We start from the raw sequence: 17913 nt of genomic DNA on the forward strand, positions 1-17913 counted from the left end.
AATTAACATTCATAACAAGTATAGTAATATATTTATAGTATAAACAAATAATACACACATAAAAAACAAACACAAAAATAAAGACAACACTTTCAATCTTACCGTACAGTACCTTTAAAAGTTCACTAGTACTGTGTGGCTGGCAAACAGGAGCTGACACCTATGTTTGCATCTTTGAAAGTTTGCAACTTGAATGTCTGTATGTAGGGGGTTTACTGTATTAGTTATTTTGGCTTTTGATTAATAATTTAATAAATAGAGACACTAAAATACAATCCCAGAACCAAAAATGCTTTATTATGACAAATACAGAATGATTATGATTTCATTGATTTAGGTGACTTGTATTGTATTATGCTAGTCAATAAGTCTAAATTTCTCAGGTGCATAATGAAATAATGCACATGGGCAAGAAAGCCGGAGTGTTTCATTTACAAAGTACATTACAAGGTGACCTCTGTCCATCACTGAAATGGTAGCTATTAATAAGAGTCGTTATAACAGTGACATGCCTTTATGTGTAATGAAAGTAAAGTGTAGATTTTTCCATCATAATCTTCATGGTCACCTTTATCATACACAAACATTGGGAGATGTACTTTATGATTTCTTACATACTGTCCCAGTTGTATGGATCATATGATTATTTTCAGTATGATTTTTTGCATGCTTTAGTGAACTTTATACTGAAAATTCCAGTTTTAGAATTTATACTTACTCTTTGCAAGAGTTAAAATGTGGTAAAGTTATAACAAAATCATTATGATCCAAGGATATTGTTGACAATCTTTTTTGATTGCTTTTTAAAGTTATATTTAATAGGAGGATAATTGTTTTACAAAACTGTGTTGGCTTCTGCCATAGGGCAATGTGAATTAGCCGTACATACGCACCCTCCCTCTTGAACCCCCTCCTACCTTGCACATCATCCCCCTGCTCAGTTGTCCCAGAGCACCAGGTTGAGTTTCCTGTGTTGTACAACAACTTTCTATTAGCTCTCTGTTTTACATATGGTTATGTATATGTTTCAATGCTGCTCTCTCAATTCATCCCACCATCTCCTTCCTCTGCTGGATCTGAAGCCAGTTCTCTATGTCTGCATTTCTATTCCTGTCCTGCAAATAGGTTCATCAGTACCACTTATCTACATTCCACATATCTCACACCAGGAAGATTTTAATACAATATCTCTGTACCCCAATCACTCTATACTTGAATATGTAATATCATGATATATGGTGTGTGTATATATATATATACATATACACACACACACACATATATATATATATATACCCATCCACCAACACAAACATACACATTATTTATGTACTATATGCTTCTCTGTTATTATCTAAAAAATAGGAATTTAATTTTTTATCTCATGCAACAATTGTGCCCCCCAATAATTGGCTATAAAATACAAAGGAAAGATATTTTGATCTGTCTTAAAAGTTGAGTAGTATTTGATTATTTTAGGACCCCCTGAAATAAACAAGAGTGGGGAAAGAGGATATGAATTGAAGAGTGAGGGACCAGTCTGAAAGTGATCTTGAGTTTGAAGGGGCAGGTAGACAGAATCTGGTTCTATAAAGACCTATCAATTCCATGAACTTAAGTCCACTAAGTTGTGAAAACACATGAGTTTTGATGACTGATGCTTTAGATACCAGATCATAAATTATATTGAAAAACAAAGTGTCATAATTTCAATGAAAAGCAATGTTTAAAGAATTGTAATTCACAAAAACAATTTTCAGAAAAGATAAAGATTTTTCAAAGATAAAGATTTTCTTTTCAATGAAAAGACCTGGAGAAAAGCATTTGAATGTATGATTGTCTTTATGTAAAGAAGCTCTCTATTAATTTAGGTATTCAAAGTATTAATCTCATGCTTACTAGGCTATTTATTTCACATGCATTTACATTATGAGAGGAGTGGGCACCAGATGATATGATGTGAGTAATGGAAAAATGACAAATGAGTTTTATTTCATTTACTTTAGAACATGTTGGAAGCTGAGCGAATGCAATGTTAAAGGAAAACTACACAGAGGTGACTGAGTTTATCCTCCTGGGACTGACAGATCGAGTTGACTTGCAGCCTGTCCTTTTTGTGGCCTTCCTAGTCATCTACCTGATCACAGTCATTGGCAATGTGGGCATGATTTTGTTAATCAGAACTGACTCAAAGCTTCAGACTCCAATGTACTTCTTCCTCAGCCACCTCTCCTTTGTAGATCTCTGTTATGCCACCAATGTCACTCCTCAGATGCTGGTTCATTTCTTATCCAAGAGAAAAACCATTTCCTTCCTTGGCTGCTTTATACAGTTCCACTTTTTCATTGCCCTTGTGATTGCAGATTATTATATGCTCACAGTGATGGCTTATGATCGCTACATGGCCATCTGCAAACCATTGTTATATGCCAGCAAGATGTCCCGAGGTGTCTGCCTTTCTCTTGTTGCTGCTCCTTATACTTACGGTTTTGCAAATGGTCTTGCACAGACCATCCTTATGCTCCGTCTCTCCTTCTGTGGACCCAATGAAATCAACCACTTTTACTGTGCTGACCCACCTCTTCTAGTCCTGGCCTGCTCTGATACTTATGTCAAAGAGACTGCCATGTTTGTAGTTGCTGGTTCCAACCTCACATGTTCTCTCACCATCATCCTCATCTCCTACATTTTCATCTTTAGAGCCATTCTGCGTATCCGCTCTGCAGAAGGGAGGCACAAGGCCTTCTCCACCTGTGGGTCTCACCTGACAGCTGTCACTGTATTTTATGGGACTCTGTTCTGCATGTATCTGAGGCCCCCTTCTGAGACCTCTGTAGAACAGGGCAAAATTGTAGCTGTGTTTTACATTTTCATGAGTCCTATGCTAAACCCTTTGATCTACAGTCTTCGGAACAAAGATGTTAAAAAAGCAATAAGGAGAGTGATTCAAGAGAAATTTTTTGTCAAATAGAGTAGACATTTTGGTGACAGGTATGTAACATATACATAGTCTCTGATCAATTAGTGAGCACTTTAACAAAACATTTTGTCTATTTACCATTCTTTTCTTGTATAATTCACCAATAAGACTTGGAGAATGTTTTTAAATTGTTAGCTGTCGCTCAGTGTATTAAAATAATACCACATATAAATTAAAACACAAGATCAAATAACACTGTTATTGCTATATAAAATTAATAAAGGACATGTTCTTCTATCCATGTTACTCAAAAAGATACAGACTTTTAACAGATAGAATTTAAAAAATGATGCTAAGGGAATGACAATGTTTTAGATTTCAAGGGCTTAATGGATTTTCAGTTTATTTTCTAGGAACTTGTCAACCTTGCATGTGTATTTGTCTATTGGTTTGTTTCTTTTGTTTTCTATTATTCAAATTATATAGGAATGAAGATTTTGGGGAATCTCAGGTTATTATCCCAGGACATATTTTAGATGATAATACTGGTTGAATAGAACTCTCATTCATAAGATTTTTGATGTAAATGCCAAATATTGTTTAGAATATTTTTATTATTTATTTTACCTGTTTTAAACTAATTTGCATCCCTATCATAAAACTAGTTTTGTAGTTTCACTTTTTGTTGTTAAGAATGATTTCCAATACACAGCCAAATTATCAGTTCAGTTCAGTTCAGTTCAGTTCAGTCACTCAGTCATGTCCGACTCTTTGCGACCCCATGAATCGCAGCACGCGAGGCCTCCCTGTCCATCACAAACTCCCAGAGTTTACTCAAACTCATGCCCATCGAGTCGGTGATGCCATCCAGCCATCTCATCCTCTGTCGTCCCCTTCTCCTCCTGCCCCCAATCCCTCTCAGCATCAGGGTCTTTTCCAATGAGTCAACTCTTCACATCAGGTGGCAAAAGTATTGGAGTTTCAGCTTCAACATCAGTCAGTCCAATGAACACCCAGGACTGATCTCCTTTAGGATGGACTGGTTGGATCTCCTTGCAGTCCAGGGGACTCTCAAGAGTCTTCTCCAACACCACAGTTCAAAAGCATCAATTTTTGGGCGCTCAGCTTTCTTCACAGTACAACTCTCTCATCCATACATGACCACTGGAAAAACCATAGACCAGACGGACTTTGTTGGCAACGTAATGTCTCTGCTTTTTAATATGCTATCTAGGTTGGCCATAACTTTCCTTCCAAGGAGTAAGCGTCTTTTAATTTCATGGCTGCAATCGCCATCTGCAGTGGTACAAACTAATATAAAGAACACCAGGGTCAGTATAACTACAAATTAATATTTTTAATCATATCCACAATTTTTATTTTTAAAACTTTTAGTTTGTTTTGGAGCAGAGTTGATTAACAATATTGTGTTAGTTTCAGATATACAGCAAACAGACTCAGTTATAAATATTCACATATCATCTATTTTTTAGTTGTTTTCCCATTTCTGTTACTACAGAGTATTGAACAGTGTTCCCTGTGCTACAGCAGCAGGTTTTTTTGTTTCATATATTTTAGAAACTCAGATCCTGCACCTCTCCTTGTCATGGACACTACTGCTCATCTTTGGCATCTCCTCCTGAGGCATATTTGGGGAAAGACTATGATGCTTTTCAGAAGAGACGGGAACTGAGCAGAGCAGGGTCCTATTAAGTCCATCTAGTGAATTTTCTTTTTTTCAGATCTACAGTGTCCTTACAGATGTTTGAATTTTCACATATAAAAATGGAGAAACATGATGTGGATTTGCCTATTTTTTTTTAATTTTAAAAAAATATTTAGGCTATATTATTATGACATGTCAAGTATTGAGCTAGTATAATTCCTTTTAACATTTATAGTTTCTATCCTTTCTATGATGTATAAAGTCTAAAAGTCAAATTTGTCTGATATTCACATATATTAGGCAGTATTTTTACTTATTTATTTTTGGTTATGGCAATTATGTATATTTTGACTCTTTTATTTTCAGGTCCTGAGTCCTTTTAATCACTGTGTTCTCTATTTTATTGTGAATATTGACACTTTTGACTATTTTCTAATAATTAGCTTATGCTGTTCACAAACTTCTTTATGTGTTTTTCCCTTTACTTACTGTGAATTAAATTAAGTTTGTTTCCTTTTTACTCCATGTTTGAATATGACATGTTCTATTACCACTTTTAATAAATTCCCTTAAATTGTATATGTATACATGTCTTAACTTAATCTTCATTATTCAGTGCATCTACTTTGATTTTAAATAGTAAAAGGAACTTAGAATATTTTAATTTATGAATATATCTTGCTTCTTACTTATAAACTATCACTTGAAGGTTGAGAATATATCTTTAATAATAAATTTTCAATAATAAAGTTTAAATATATCTATATTTTATGATTACAATTATAATTATATCAAATTTTTACTCCATGTCTATGTTCTTTTAACTTTAGTGACATTTATCAATGTTTCTCTCACAGTTTTCTTGCTCTCACTCTTCGTTTATGGTTTAGTTTTCTTTTGTGTGATGTATACCCTTAATCACTTCTTTCAGTGAGAGTGTCTCTCTTTCCACTTATCTGAGAATATCACTTGTCCATTTTCAAAGAAGAATTCATTTGGGTATGAATGTAGAAAGACAGTTACTTGTCTTCTTTTATCTTGGTTATACAGACTGATGGTCTACCAGATTATTTGGTATTTTTCTATGGGTAAAATATTATCTTTTTTAATTATCAATTTTCAGTTTCAGTGTTAGTTGGGATTTGGTTATATTTATCCTTTAGTATTTTCAGTGCCTCTGAGGCTGATTTCTTAAAGTCATATTTTCTTAGGATATATTCTCACAATATCATATAACTTTAATTCAGAGAAATTTTGCAACTGCCATTTTAATATTATCAGTGTGATTGACTCATATATTATCATCAATATTGTCAACTTCTTGAGGACTGGGTCAATAAACCATGTCTAACTTTGCTCACATATTTAAAGTCCGACTTTATCCCCAAACCTAGAATCTAGATGTTCTGAATATATATCACTTGAGTTAATAAAATATCACTATGCCCTATGCCTTACAGTTCTTTGAGCAGTGCAAGATCTACTCCCTTCCAGTTTCCAACATGATTTTCACTCATTCTTAAATATATAAATCTGATTGTGCAACTTCAATGCCTCTTCACTCCCACCATGAAACAGAAGCATTTAAAGGACAAAAATCATCTTTTGCCTTTTTCTGACACTTTTTTCATTAACTATACAGTGGCAAACAGATAATTTTCTCTGAATATTTGTTACCTATATATGTATGGATGAATGAATGGATTAATGGGTAAGCGAATGCTATTTTACCTAGAGAATGTGTAGCATTGGGTGAATTTGTCACATTTCTTTCCTAAACAATATGTTATCAAATACTGTCTAATAGTCTGTTTGATCCCAGCCTCACAATTTATTAACTGTAGGTTCCAGGGAAGGTTTATTAAACTCTACTTGTTTCAGTTTCCCATCTGTAAAATGAAGGTACTAATACTAAGCACCCACAGTGTTTGTGAGGATTAACTGAGCTAAGTCTAATGCCGGCACATAGGATATACTCAAAGTTACATATAAATAATGTTAATGCTACCTATAAATAATGACTCCCATTCTGTTTTCTTCCTATGGTTTTTAAATGAGTTAGTTACTCATCCCACATCCTCTCCCTGTAGACTTTCAGTTTTGAGAGGTGAGATTATGTGTTCAATAAAATACAGATTGACCTGATGAGAATAATAAGAATTATTGTACAGTCATCAAATTAAATATACATTGCCTACTCTTGACTTATTTTGCACATCTTTTTCTCAACTGTTATCTCCAAGGATAGCTGTGGAAATCACATCTCTGCTCAAAAGGGTTTGAGGTCTCGTTGTGACGATAGCAATATTAGCAAGAGATGAAAACAGAGAGTTTCAGTCAAGGATGGGGCAGAGAGTTAAGACAGCATGGAGGATGGAGGTCAATCTCTGTGGAGGCACAGAAAGTGTCTTTTGAAAAGTTTCAATTTGCACCTTTCAGTTAGTGCCATGACCAACCTAAATCTAATGAGAACCAGGAAAACACTGACACAGGGAAGCTATGGGAATGTGTAAAAAAATAATGAGGGAAGAAAGGACAAACTATGTCTTCAGGTTAAGTATGGAAACTACCTACGACTGAAAAAGTAGTCAACTGGGCTTGTGAAGTCAGGAATTCAAATCCTACCCTGACACATACAAGCCATGTAGCACAGGTGAGTTAGTGATTGACTGTTCCTTTAGAGGAACCTCTATCTCTTTAGCTGAAACTTCAAGAGTAAATCATTTCCTCTTTGGGTTGTTTTGAGGCATCGATGAAATTATCTACAGAAAAGGTGTTTGTCAACCAACTAGTGTGTTTCAAAGTCCTACTCATGCCTAACCTTCCCAAGACATCTATGTATATCAGGAAGGATAAGATATGAGCTCTTGATTTTGGAGAGGAAGCAGTTTCATTTTAAAACAAAAGGAAGCTATATCAAATCAAACACTCACCAAAATTTCAAGTTTACATTTTTTGTGTGACTGAATACATCTCTTTGGGCAAATAGTGATTTGAAATTATGGAGAATAAGCCTAAGGAGTATGATGTGCTTTCTGACCCAGCTGTTCCAGTTAATCTCAGGAGGGTTGATTCCCAATGTTACAGTCATAGCAACTGCTCCTAATATCTTCTGAGATTTGCTTTAAGAATGGGTTCCCAACTCCCATATCCTGCTAGAAATGAGGTTATGTTTCTCAGCTTAGAGACAGTTAATGAACTATCTTAATCAGGGGTAAATAAAGCAAGTGTACATGCAAGCCAGAAGTAAAACTCTGTGCTTCTAATTTCTATTTTCAGTTGAAAGGAAATTTTAGTAAAGTCTCAATCTGATGCCCAAAATTTGCACTTTGTTTGCTCAAAATAAGTATATGCAATCCTTTCTGTTTTCATTGTCAGTGTCAAATTCAGCTAAGTTCCTGGACAACATAGTCAGTGAAACTTCTATTGATCTTTCTGAACACTGTACGACAGAGCTGTCACGAGTGCACAAGAACCAAGAAAGGCAAACACTCTGCTCCACCCTCACAATGTGAGGACATATCCTCAGGTGTATGATGGACCTGATCCTAGTACAAGAGATCTTATCATTCAGTTCAGTTCGGTTCAGTTCAGTTGCTCAGTTATGTCCGACTCTTTGTGACCCCATGAATCGCAACACGCCAGGCCTCCCTGTCCATCACCAACTCCCAGAGTTCACCCAAACCCATGCCCATCGAGTTGGTGATGTCATCCAGCCATCTCATCCTCTGCTGTCCCCTTCTCCTCCTGCCCACAATCCTTTCCAGCATTTGGGTTTTTTCCAATGAGTCAACTCTTTGCATCAGGTGGCAAAAGTATTGGAGTTGCAGCCTCAGCATCAGTCCTTCCAGTGAATACCCAGGACTGATCTCCTTTAGGATGGACTGGTTAGATCACCTTGCAGTCCAAGGGACTCTCAAGAGTCTTCTCCAACACCACAGTTCAAAAGCATCAATTTTTTGGCACTCAGCTTTCTTCACAGTCCAACTTTCACTTCCATACATGACCACTGAAAAGCCATAGCCTTGACTAGATAGAACTTTGTTGGCAAAGTAATATCTCTGCTTTTTAATATGCTATCTAGTTTGGTCATAGCCTTCCTTCCAAGGAGTAAGTGTCTTTTAATTTCATGCCTGAAATCACCATCTGCAGTGATTTTGGAACCCAAAATAATAAAGTCTGGCACTGTTTCCACTGTTTCCCCACCTATTTCCCTTGAGGGGATGGGACCAGATGCCATGATCTTAGTTTTCTGAATGTTGATCTATAAGCCAACTTTTTCACTCTTCTCTTCGACTTTCATCAAGAGGCGTTTTAGTTCCTCTTCACTTTCTGCCAGAAGGGTGGTGTTATCTGCATATCTGAGGTTATTGATATTTCTCCCAGCAATCTTGCTTCCAGCTTGTGCTTCTTCCAGCCCAGTGTTTCTCATGATATATTCTGCGTATAAGTTAAATAAGCAGGGTGACAATATACAGCCTTGATGTACTCCTTTTCCTACTTGGAACCACTCTGTTGTTCCACGTCCAGTTCTAACTGTTGCTTCCTGACCTGCATACAGGTTTCTCAAGAGGCAGGTCAGGTGGTCTGGTATTCCCATCTCTTGAAGAATTTTCCACAGTTTATTGTGACCCACACAGTCAAAGGCTTTGGCATAGTCAATAAAGCAGAAATAGATGTTTTTTCTGGAACTCTTTTGCTTTTTCTATGATCCAGTGGATGTTGGCAATTTGATCTCTGGTTCCTCTGCCGTTTCTAAAACCAGATTGAACATCTGGAAGTTCATGATTCACTTATTGCTGAAGCCTGGCTTGGAGAATTTTTAACATTACTTTACTAGCGTGTGAGATGAGTGCAATTGTGCAGTAGTTTGAGCATTCTTTGGCATTGCCTTTCTTTGGGATTGGAATCTTATCATTAGAGGCAGACAATCTAAGAACCACTTGCATATTGATTTTGATTTCTTATTAAGATTGGGTGTGGATGCTTTATTTTAATGAGGATTCTTTGTTTTAATACTCTTTCATAGTCTTTCATTAGATATAAAACAAAATGAAGGGAAAAAATGCAGAGTAAGCTTGAGAACCATTCTTACAGTGAATTTTTGCTAAAAGTTTGTCTTTACTGCTCTTTTCTCAGACATATTTGTTTTCTCATTCATTTGCAAGTTAATGCCCTACAAAATGCATCTAGATAGGTAGATCCCCCTTTAAGATAATCTCACAAGCACTTTCCTGGAGGAGGTTATGGCAATGCACCCCAGTATTCTTGCAACTAAAAATCCCATGGACAGAGGAACCTGATCGGCTACAGCCCATGGAGCCGCAAAGAGTCAGACCTAACTGAACAACTGAGCACACACACTGCGCAAGCACTGACCCCTTGCTTTGGGACTCATTTCTCCTTGATCTTTTCCATTTTTAGGAAGCACTCATTTTACTTCCCTACCCTACATTGGCAGCCCTCCTGACCTCTGTTTTGCAGGAATAGTATGATTCCGGCAGTTAACATGTTTCTGTTCTCAGAAGCTCCTTAGATTTGCTGTTATGGTCTGCTCTCATTGTCTTGATATGCTTGATAGTTTTTGAGCAATGAGTACATTTTCTTTTGTACTGGATTCTGTCTATAGTGTAGCCCACCAGGCACTCTGTCCATGGTGATTCTCTAGGCAAGAACACTGGAGTGGGTTGCCATTCCCTTCTCCCGGGGATCTTTCCAACCCAGGAATTGAACATGGGTCTCCTGCATTGCAGGCAGAATCTTAACAATCTGAACCACCAGGGAAGACCGTAGAATGTCCTAGTTCCAGGTTTAACAGTTTGTAGCCTTCTACAGTCCTTGAGCTACTCCACCATCAGAAGAGGCTCTTCATGGCTGTGCACTAGTAAACACATAAGTACTTTGTTCAGAAGATGCTCATCTTCACTCCAGTTCAAACAGGCAGCCGAGTCAACTGTGATTTTTCTTTCTCTGTAAACACATTCTCTTACTAGACATTTTTTTGTCTCTCCACTTATCAGTACTTCTACCTGCTTCAGTTGGGATATGTCTGGATCTCACACAAGTCACTGAGCTTGTGAGTCAAAGCCATTTTTACTCCCACAGGCAATCATCAAGTGACATGTACTAGATGAATTCTGCAAATGAACTTCTCTATTTCAGTTTCCTGCCACATCTTTATGCATTTGAAATTTCCATGTCTTGATCTTTATCTTTCCATTTTTCTCTGTTCCAGTTATCATCACTTATTCTTTCTTTTGGGTTTCTTGTGTGTTAAAGACCTTGAAAATTTTTCTAAACCATCTTGATGCTGTTATACACTGTTTTCAGAGTATTTCCTCCTAAACACCTCTTTCATAGCACCTGTAACTCAGCACCAACTCCTGTTCTGCAGTGAAGATTGTGATATCTTGGTAGGAAACTCATAGGTAGAGATGAATCACGCTTTCAATGAAGTGAAATGTTTGTGTTTGAGGGAGCATCTCATTTATGATTTTTTGCAGTGCTTTGCATGAAATGTGTACATAGACACATACCTACAAGCTCCAAAGGATGATCGCATATAGCATTTTTACACACACACACACACACACACACACACACACATACACACACATATGTCAAAGGAGAAGGAAATGGCAACCCACTACAGCTTTTTGCCTGGAGAATTCCATGGATGCTATATGAATTCTGTTATATTTTTTATTGAGTGAAAGATTCTTTAAATTCTTTAGTACTTTAAAATTTTCAAGTTTCATACACATGACTTCTTATATTCCCATAATAACTCCTCCCTTCCCCACAACACAATATTGCATTCCCCTGCTTCCCTCTCCCCATTGGTAACCTCTAGTTTTGCCTCTGTATCTGAGTTGCTTCTGTTTTGTTTAATTCACAAGTCTGTTGTATTTTTTTACAGTCCACATATCTGTGATATCATACAATATTTGTTTTTTGTTTCTTTTTTTCTCTGTTTTATTTCGGTAGCATAATGTCCTACGAGTCCATCTATGTTGCTGCAAACAGCAAAATTGCATTCATATATGATAAATCCTTTACCTACGAACCATCAAGTTGCAAATTTTCAAAGATGTGAATGTGTGTTCACAAGTTCATTGACGTAAGTTAGTTCACATGTCCGCTGTAATTTATGTGTATGCATCTTCTACAGGACGTTCTGCTTTTGGTACACTGCTGTACAGTATAGACTACGCTGGTGCAGTATCTTTACTTGGAGTCAAGGATGAATGCAAACAAGTGTAAAAGCAGTGGTTATTTTGAAGGACACTTCAGATCTTCTCCATAGACTCCCATGAACTTATCCTGGTAAGGTAAATGGAGATTGATAACATTATGAAAAATATCATTACAGGTACCTCACCATCAGTACAAAATGCCCTTCGTATGATTGATATTCATGTCTCTTCTCAGTCAGACATGGTGCTTGGTCATGGCTCTGGAAAGGGGAGAAAAGAACAAGAGTTATCTCACTGCTCTGCTATGTCTGGGTGATTCCAGTTCTCAAGAAAGTGGCAGAAAAGCATGGCTAAGCCACATTTGGAATCCAGTTTAATCACAATAATGCTAGTAATGTTAATCTCTGCCTCCTGTGTGAGTCTGCCAGTGATCCATTATTGTGATTCAGTGGCCTCTGTAGTATCCAGCAATGATAAAGCCAGAAATGTGTCTTCCACTGCAACTTTTATCAACTATCTTGTGAACTCTGTTCTAAGTCAGGGACATGACACAAAACAGAATTCTACTCATATGGTTTAACTGAAGAGGATTTGATGGAAAGAATTTAATAAAGGGAACACAAGCAGTGTTGAAGTCAGCCCAAGAAGTTGAAGTACCTGGAGGGTAAGTTCAGAAGGCAGTTTCATCCCCGTCCTGCAACAGGGAACACCAGGGCTACTGCCAGGAGTCTAGTGAAGTTAGATCCAGGAAGAATGTCCCCTGCTACCTTCTCAACACAAGCCTCAGCTGAAATTTTCCTTGGAAAGATGCAGCCACCCTAGCACTTCCTTGTGAAACTGGGAGACAATTAAAGGGAAATTTGAATTTTTTTTCCCTTCCTCTCACTTGTGTTATGCTCCTGGTTTCTCCCATTGGCCAACCTCTGATGGAAACTAAATACCAAAGGAGTCCTATTGATGGAATCTAAAGAATAAACACCAAGTGGACAAAAGAAAAAAAAAAAGTTGAGAAAAAAGATAATAAGTCTAAATGAGCTAGGCTGACAAAGGAAGAATTACCAGCACATTTATATCATCTATATATCCACAGTGTTCCCTGTGCTATGTATTTATTATTATACGATTTTGAAAAGAAAGAATAGGTTTGGAATCAGGAAATAAGTAGTTCTAATGCAACAAATGTTGTCTGATCATCCAGTGGTTTTCCTCTATCATGCACTCTTCTATCTTGTATGTTGTAAACAGGAGAGCTTAATATTTCCCACAAGTTATGTTTCAAAATATCAAGACATTGAGACATAAGTTAGAACAAAAATGAATCCTATTGCTTCACCATTTCAGGAGATTTGATTCCCTGATGATATTGTGGAGAGACAAGAAGTTATGTTCTCAGTGGGTTTAAGATTATAAAAAGAGTAAAACACTTGTAGTTGTTTATAATCTAAATGATTTCCTCTGAGAAAGATTTCAGCCCTAGGGATTTGGTCCCTCTGTGGCAATTCTGGTATAAACTCCTCAGGTTCTTCATGTCCATGCTGTCACTGGGAAATAACTCTTCTTTCACAGGTAAAGCTAGGTATTGTTAAAATATATTGTGAAATCTATAAACAAATATTTTAATCAACTAGAATAAAATTATGGCCTGAAATGTATTCTCATACATTAGCAAATTTTTTTAACAATTCTTAAATAAATTTTAATAAAATTTCTGAGTTTATATTGAAAAGTGAAGTGAAGTGAAAGTCACTCAGTCATGTCCAACTCTTTGCGACCCCATGGACTTCTCCAGTCCATGGAGTTCTCCAGGTCAGAATACTGGGATGGGTAGCCATTCCCTTCTCCAGGGGATCTTCCTGACCCAGGGATTAAACCCAGGCCTCCCACATTTACAGGCAGATTCTTTACCAGCTGAGCCACCAGGGAAGCCCAAGAATACTGGCATGGGTAGCCTATCACTTCTCCATCGGATATTCCTGACCCAGAAATTGAACCATGGTCTCCTTCATTGCAGGCAGATTCTTTACCAACTGAGCTACTAGGGAAGTCCCCCCACCCCCACCAAAAAAAAATAAATGGGCATGTCTGGAATTATATTGAAAAGAGCAGTACATATTTAGAATAAATACAATGGGAGAAACATTCTTCATTGAAAGCTGCATGGATATTATTATTTTATGTTAGGCAAATTTCTTTTTAAATAGTTATTTTTCTTCTTTTTCTCTATAACATGGGTAAAAGAAGTAGTGCTATATAGATCATCAGCTAAGTAATCACTGCTTATTGAGTTCTTTCTGTTATAAAAGTGAGGGAAAAAAAAAAAAAAGGAGAGTCATTCAGTCATGTACAACTATTTGGTACCCCATGGACTCACCAGGCTTCTCTGTCCTGATCCTCCTGATCCTTCTCTGATCCTCCAGGCAAGAATACTGGAGTGGGTAGCCATTCCCTCCAGAGGATCTTCCCAATCCAGGAATTCAACCTGTGTCTCCTACATTACAGGCAGAGTCTTTACCAAATGAGTCATAGGGAAGCCCACTTTCTTCTATACTGCCCCTCTAATTGCCACTAACTTTCACCTGATGAAGGTGATAGGTTTCCCCCAAAAAAGGCATATCATAAACACACACATCAAATATAAGACACAATTCACTTTGAGAAATGTTAAAATGTTACTCAGATTCAACAGTCATTTACAAGTATTAGATTGGTTGTTTTGGTTACTTCCCTCATGGAAAGGTAAGTGCAAGATCTCATTAGGTGAAAATCGCACCCCTCATTAACATACAGATAAAAAAATGAGCAGGCTTAAATTCTTCTATTTTTCTCATAGTACAAAAATTTATAACTGTACCATGGGGGGGTATCATACTGGAAAAAGCAATAGATCATAGATCACAGACAGAGCCTCAAGGTAAGTATGGTTGTCAAGAGCAAAAATCTCATTAGTCCCCAAGGCCATTTCTGTCTACTTCTGAGTTTTTCTTGCCGAATCATGTAGGATATTGCATTCTGTTTTTGAAAAGAAAGATCATGGCTGTAAAGTACTGAGGTAAATGATCTTAAATGTTCATTGCTTGCACTGCCTCATTTCCATGCAGTAAAAGTTAAATGGAGATTTTAAATATTAGGAGTCTTGATTGATGATTGAATAAATACAAACATTAAAGACACAAACCAGAAACAAAGAATGTTTGCTTATTATGACCATAACTATAATCTTAGGAATTTAGGAAAACCAAGTGATTGTGGTTTCATAGATTTAAATGACTTGTCTTGCATTTTATCATCCTGGTTAATAAGTTCAAATATCTCAAGTAGATAATGAAATAGTTCAAATGGGCAAGAAAGCAGGAGTGGTTCATTTACAAAGTAAATTACATGTGACCCATGTCCACCCCTAACCTTGTAGCTATTAATGAGTCTTATAACAATGACATACCTGGTTATGTGCTATTGAAGGAAAGTGTAGATTTTTTTAGTATGGCCTTCATGGTCTCCTTTATAATGCACAAAAGGTGAGAAGTGAACTTTGTGATTTCTTACCTACTATCTAAGTTTTATAGGTAATATGATTATTTTATTATCAGTGTGATCTTTTACATGATTTAAGGAAGCTGAATTCTTGTCATAGAGTTTATTCTTATTCTCTGCAAGAGTTAAAATGAGGTAGAGTTACAACAAAATCATTATGGTTTGGGGTCGTGTCTGTCATTTTAAGTAATTGTCTCCTCCCTCAAAATGAAATTTTTGATACTTTATTTTCCCTTAATCACTCCTTCCTTTAATAGTTGATACCACCAATATGTATAAAAATATGCACATACTATTTATATATTATATGCTTATCTGTTTTTATAGAAAATCACTTATTTACTTTTATGTCCCATGAACCAATTTTTGCCCTCAATAGTTGGCTGCAATATAATAATCTAAGTATATTCAGAGATGTGTTAAAAGTTAAGCATGATTTGTTGATGTGAGGGCCTCTGGAGATATGCAAGAGTAGAAAAAATGAACATGTAACACAGGATGAGGGACTAGGTTGAAAATGACCTTGAGGTTAGAGTGGCAGATAGATAGAAACTGGTTCTATAAGGATCTATTTATTCCACACCTTAAATTCACTCCGCTGTGAATAAATATTTCAATTGCTGATGTTTTAGATACCACATAAAATTATACTGAAATCAAAGGATTATAATTTCAAAGGAAAGCAATGTTTAAAGGAATTGAAAGTGACCAATTAATGATAATGATTTCTAGGAAAGATAAAAACTTCAACTATGAAAAGAAAGACAGAAACACATTTGAAAATATGACTGTTTTTATGCAAAGGAACTCTCCTTCCTTTTGTTGTTAGTCACTCAGTCATGTCCAAGCATTTGCGACCCAATGGACTGTAGCCCGCCAGGATCCTCTGTACATGGAATTCTCCAGGCAAGGTTACTGGGGTGGGTTCTCGTTTCCTTTTTCATGGGCTCTTACCCAACCAGGGATCAAACCCATGTCTTCCACATAGCAGGCAGATTCTTTAATGACTTGAGCCACTAGTGAAGCCGAAAGGAACTATGTTTTTAAAGTTAAATATTGAAAACATTAATGCATGCTTACTAGGTGATTTCTGTTTTTAAAGATTTTTTTTTTTTTGGTGTAGACCATTTCTTAAGTCTTTACTGAATTTCTTATAATATTGTTTGCCAAGAGGCATGTGATATCTTAGATCCCTAACTGGGGATCAAACTCTTATCCTCTGCATTGGAAGGTGAAGTTTTAACCACTGTATTACCAAGGATGTCTGTCAGATTTCTTCTTTATGCCATAAGTATTTACAAGTTTGAGAGGAGTAGGCATCAGATGAAATGATGTGAACAATGGAAAAATGATAAAAGACAAATTCATTTTTATTTCCTTTACATTAGATCTCACTGAAAGCTGAGCAAACACAATGTTAAAGGAAAACTACACAGAGGTGACTGAGTTTATCTTCCTGGGACTGGCAGATCGAGCTGACTTGCAGCCTGTCCTTTTTGTGGTCTCCCTAGTCATCTACCTGATCACAGTCGTCGGCAATGTGGGCATGATTTTGTTAATCAGAACTGACACAAAGCTTCAGACTCCAATGTACTTCTTCCTCAGCCACCTCTCCTTTGTAGATCTCTGTTATGCCACCAATGTCACTCCTCAGATGCTGGTTCATTTCTTATCCAAGAGAAAAACCATTTCCTTCCTTGGCTGCTTTGTACAGTTCCACTTTTTCATTGCCCTTGTGATTGCAGATTATTGTATGCTCACAGTGATGGCTTACAATCACTATGTAGCAAACCCTAGTTATATGCCAGCAAGATGTCCCGAGGTGTCTGCCTCCCTCTCATTGCTGATCCTTATATTTATGGCTTTGCAAATGGTCTTGCCCAGACCATCCTGATGCTCCATCTCACCTTCTGTGGACCCAATGAAATCAACCACTTTTACTGTGCAGACCCACCTCTCTCAGTCCTGACCTGCTCTGATACTTATGTCAAAGAGACTGCCATGTTCATGGGGGCTGGTTCCAACCTCACATGTTCTCTCACCATCATCCTCATCTCCTACATTTTCACCTTCCCAGCCATTCTTCGTATTCGCTCTGCAGAAGGGAGATGAAAGTTCTTCTCTACCTGTGGGTCCCATCTGACAGCTGTCAGTGTCTTTTATGGGACGCTGTTCTGCATGTGTCCGAGGCCCTCTTCTGAGACATCTGTTGAAGAGGGTAAAATTCTTGCTGTGCTTTACATCTTTTTGAGTCCTATGCTAAACCCTTTGATCTACAGCCTTCAGAACAAAGTTGTTAAAAAAGCAATGAGGAGAATGGTTCAAGAGAATATATTTGCCAAATAGAGTAGACATTTGGCCACAAGTATGTAATATATCCATATTCTCTGATCAATTAGTTAGCACTTTAAATTAACAAATCACTTTGTCTATGGACTATTCTCTTTCTTTTGCAATTCACCTTATGAAACTTGGAAGAATTTTTTTTAATTGTTAGCTATGACTCAGTGTATTAAAATAATACCACATATAAATTAAAACAGAAGATCAAATAGCATTGGCTTTGTTCTATAAAATTAATTAGGGACAGATTATTCTAT

The 17913-nt window shown here is 36.8% G+C and overlaps 1 protein-coding gene and 1 pseudogene across 1 annotated transcript; both read left to right on the top strand.

The window, feature by feature from the left end:
- Window positions 1-2032: 2032 nt before the first annotated feature.
- On the top strand, window positions 2033-2971 carry LOC122432602 (olfactory receptor 1030-like). The gene has a single exon (XM_043454631.1). The coding sequence runs from the start codon at window positions 2033-2035 to the stop codon at window positions 2969-2971; it is 939 nt and encodes a 312-aa protein (XP_043310566.1).
- A 13756-nt stretch (window positions 2972-16727) lies between these two features.
- LOC122432621 lies at window positions 16728-17659 on the top strand (annotated as a pseudogene).
- Window positions 17660-17913: the final 254 nt, after the last annotated feature.

Source organism: Cervus canadensis, chromosome 31 (assembly GCF_019320065.1).
Source record: "Cervus canadensis isolate Bull #8, Minnesota chromosome 31, ASM1932006v1, whole genome shotgun sequence".
NCBI lineage: Eukaryota > Metazoa > Chordata > Mammalia > Artiodactyla > Cervidae > Cervus > Cervus canadensis.

Excerpts from the sequence above, each read along its gene's own strand:
- LOC122432602 (XM_043454631.1), top strand. The coding sequence starts at position 2,033 with ATGTTAAAGGAAAACTACACAGAGGTGACTGAGTTTATCCTCCTGGGA.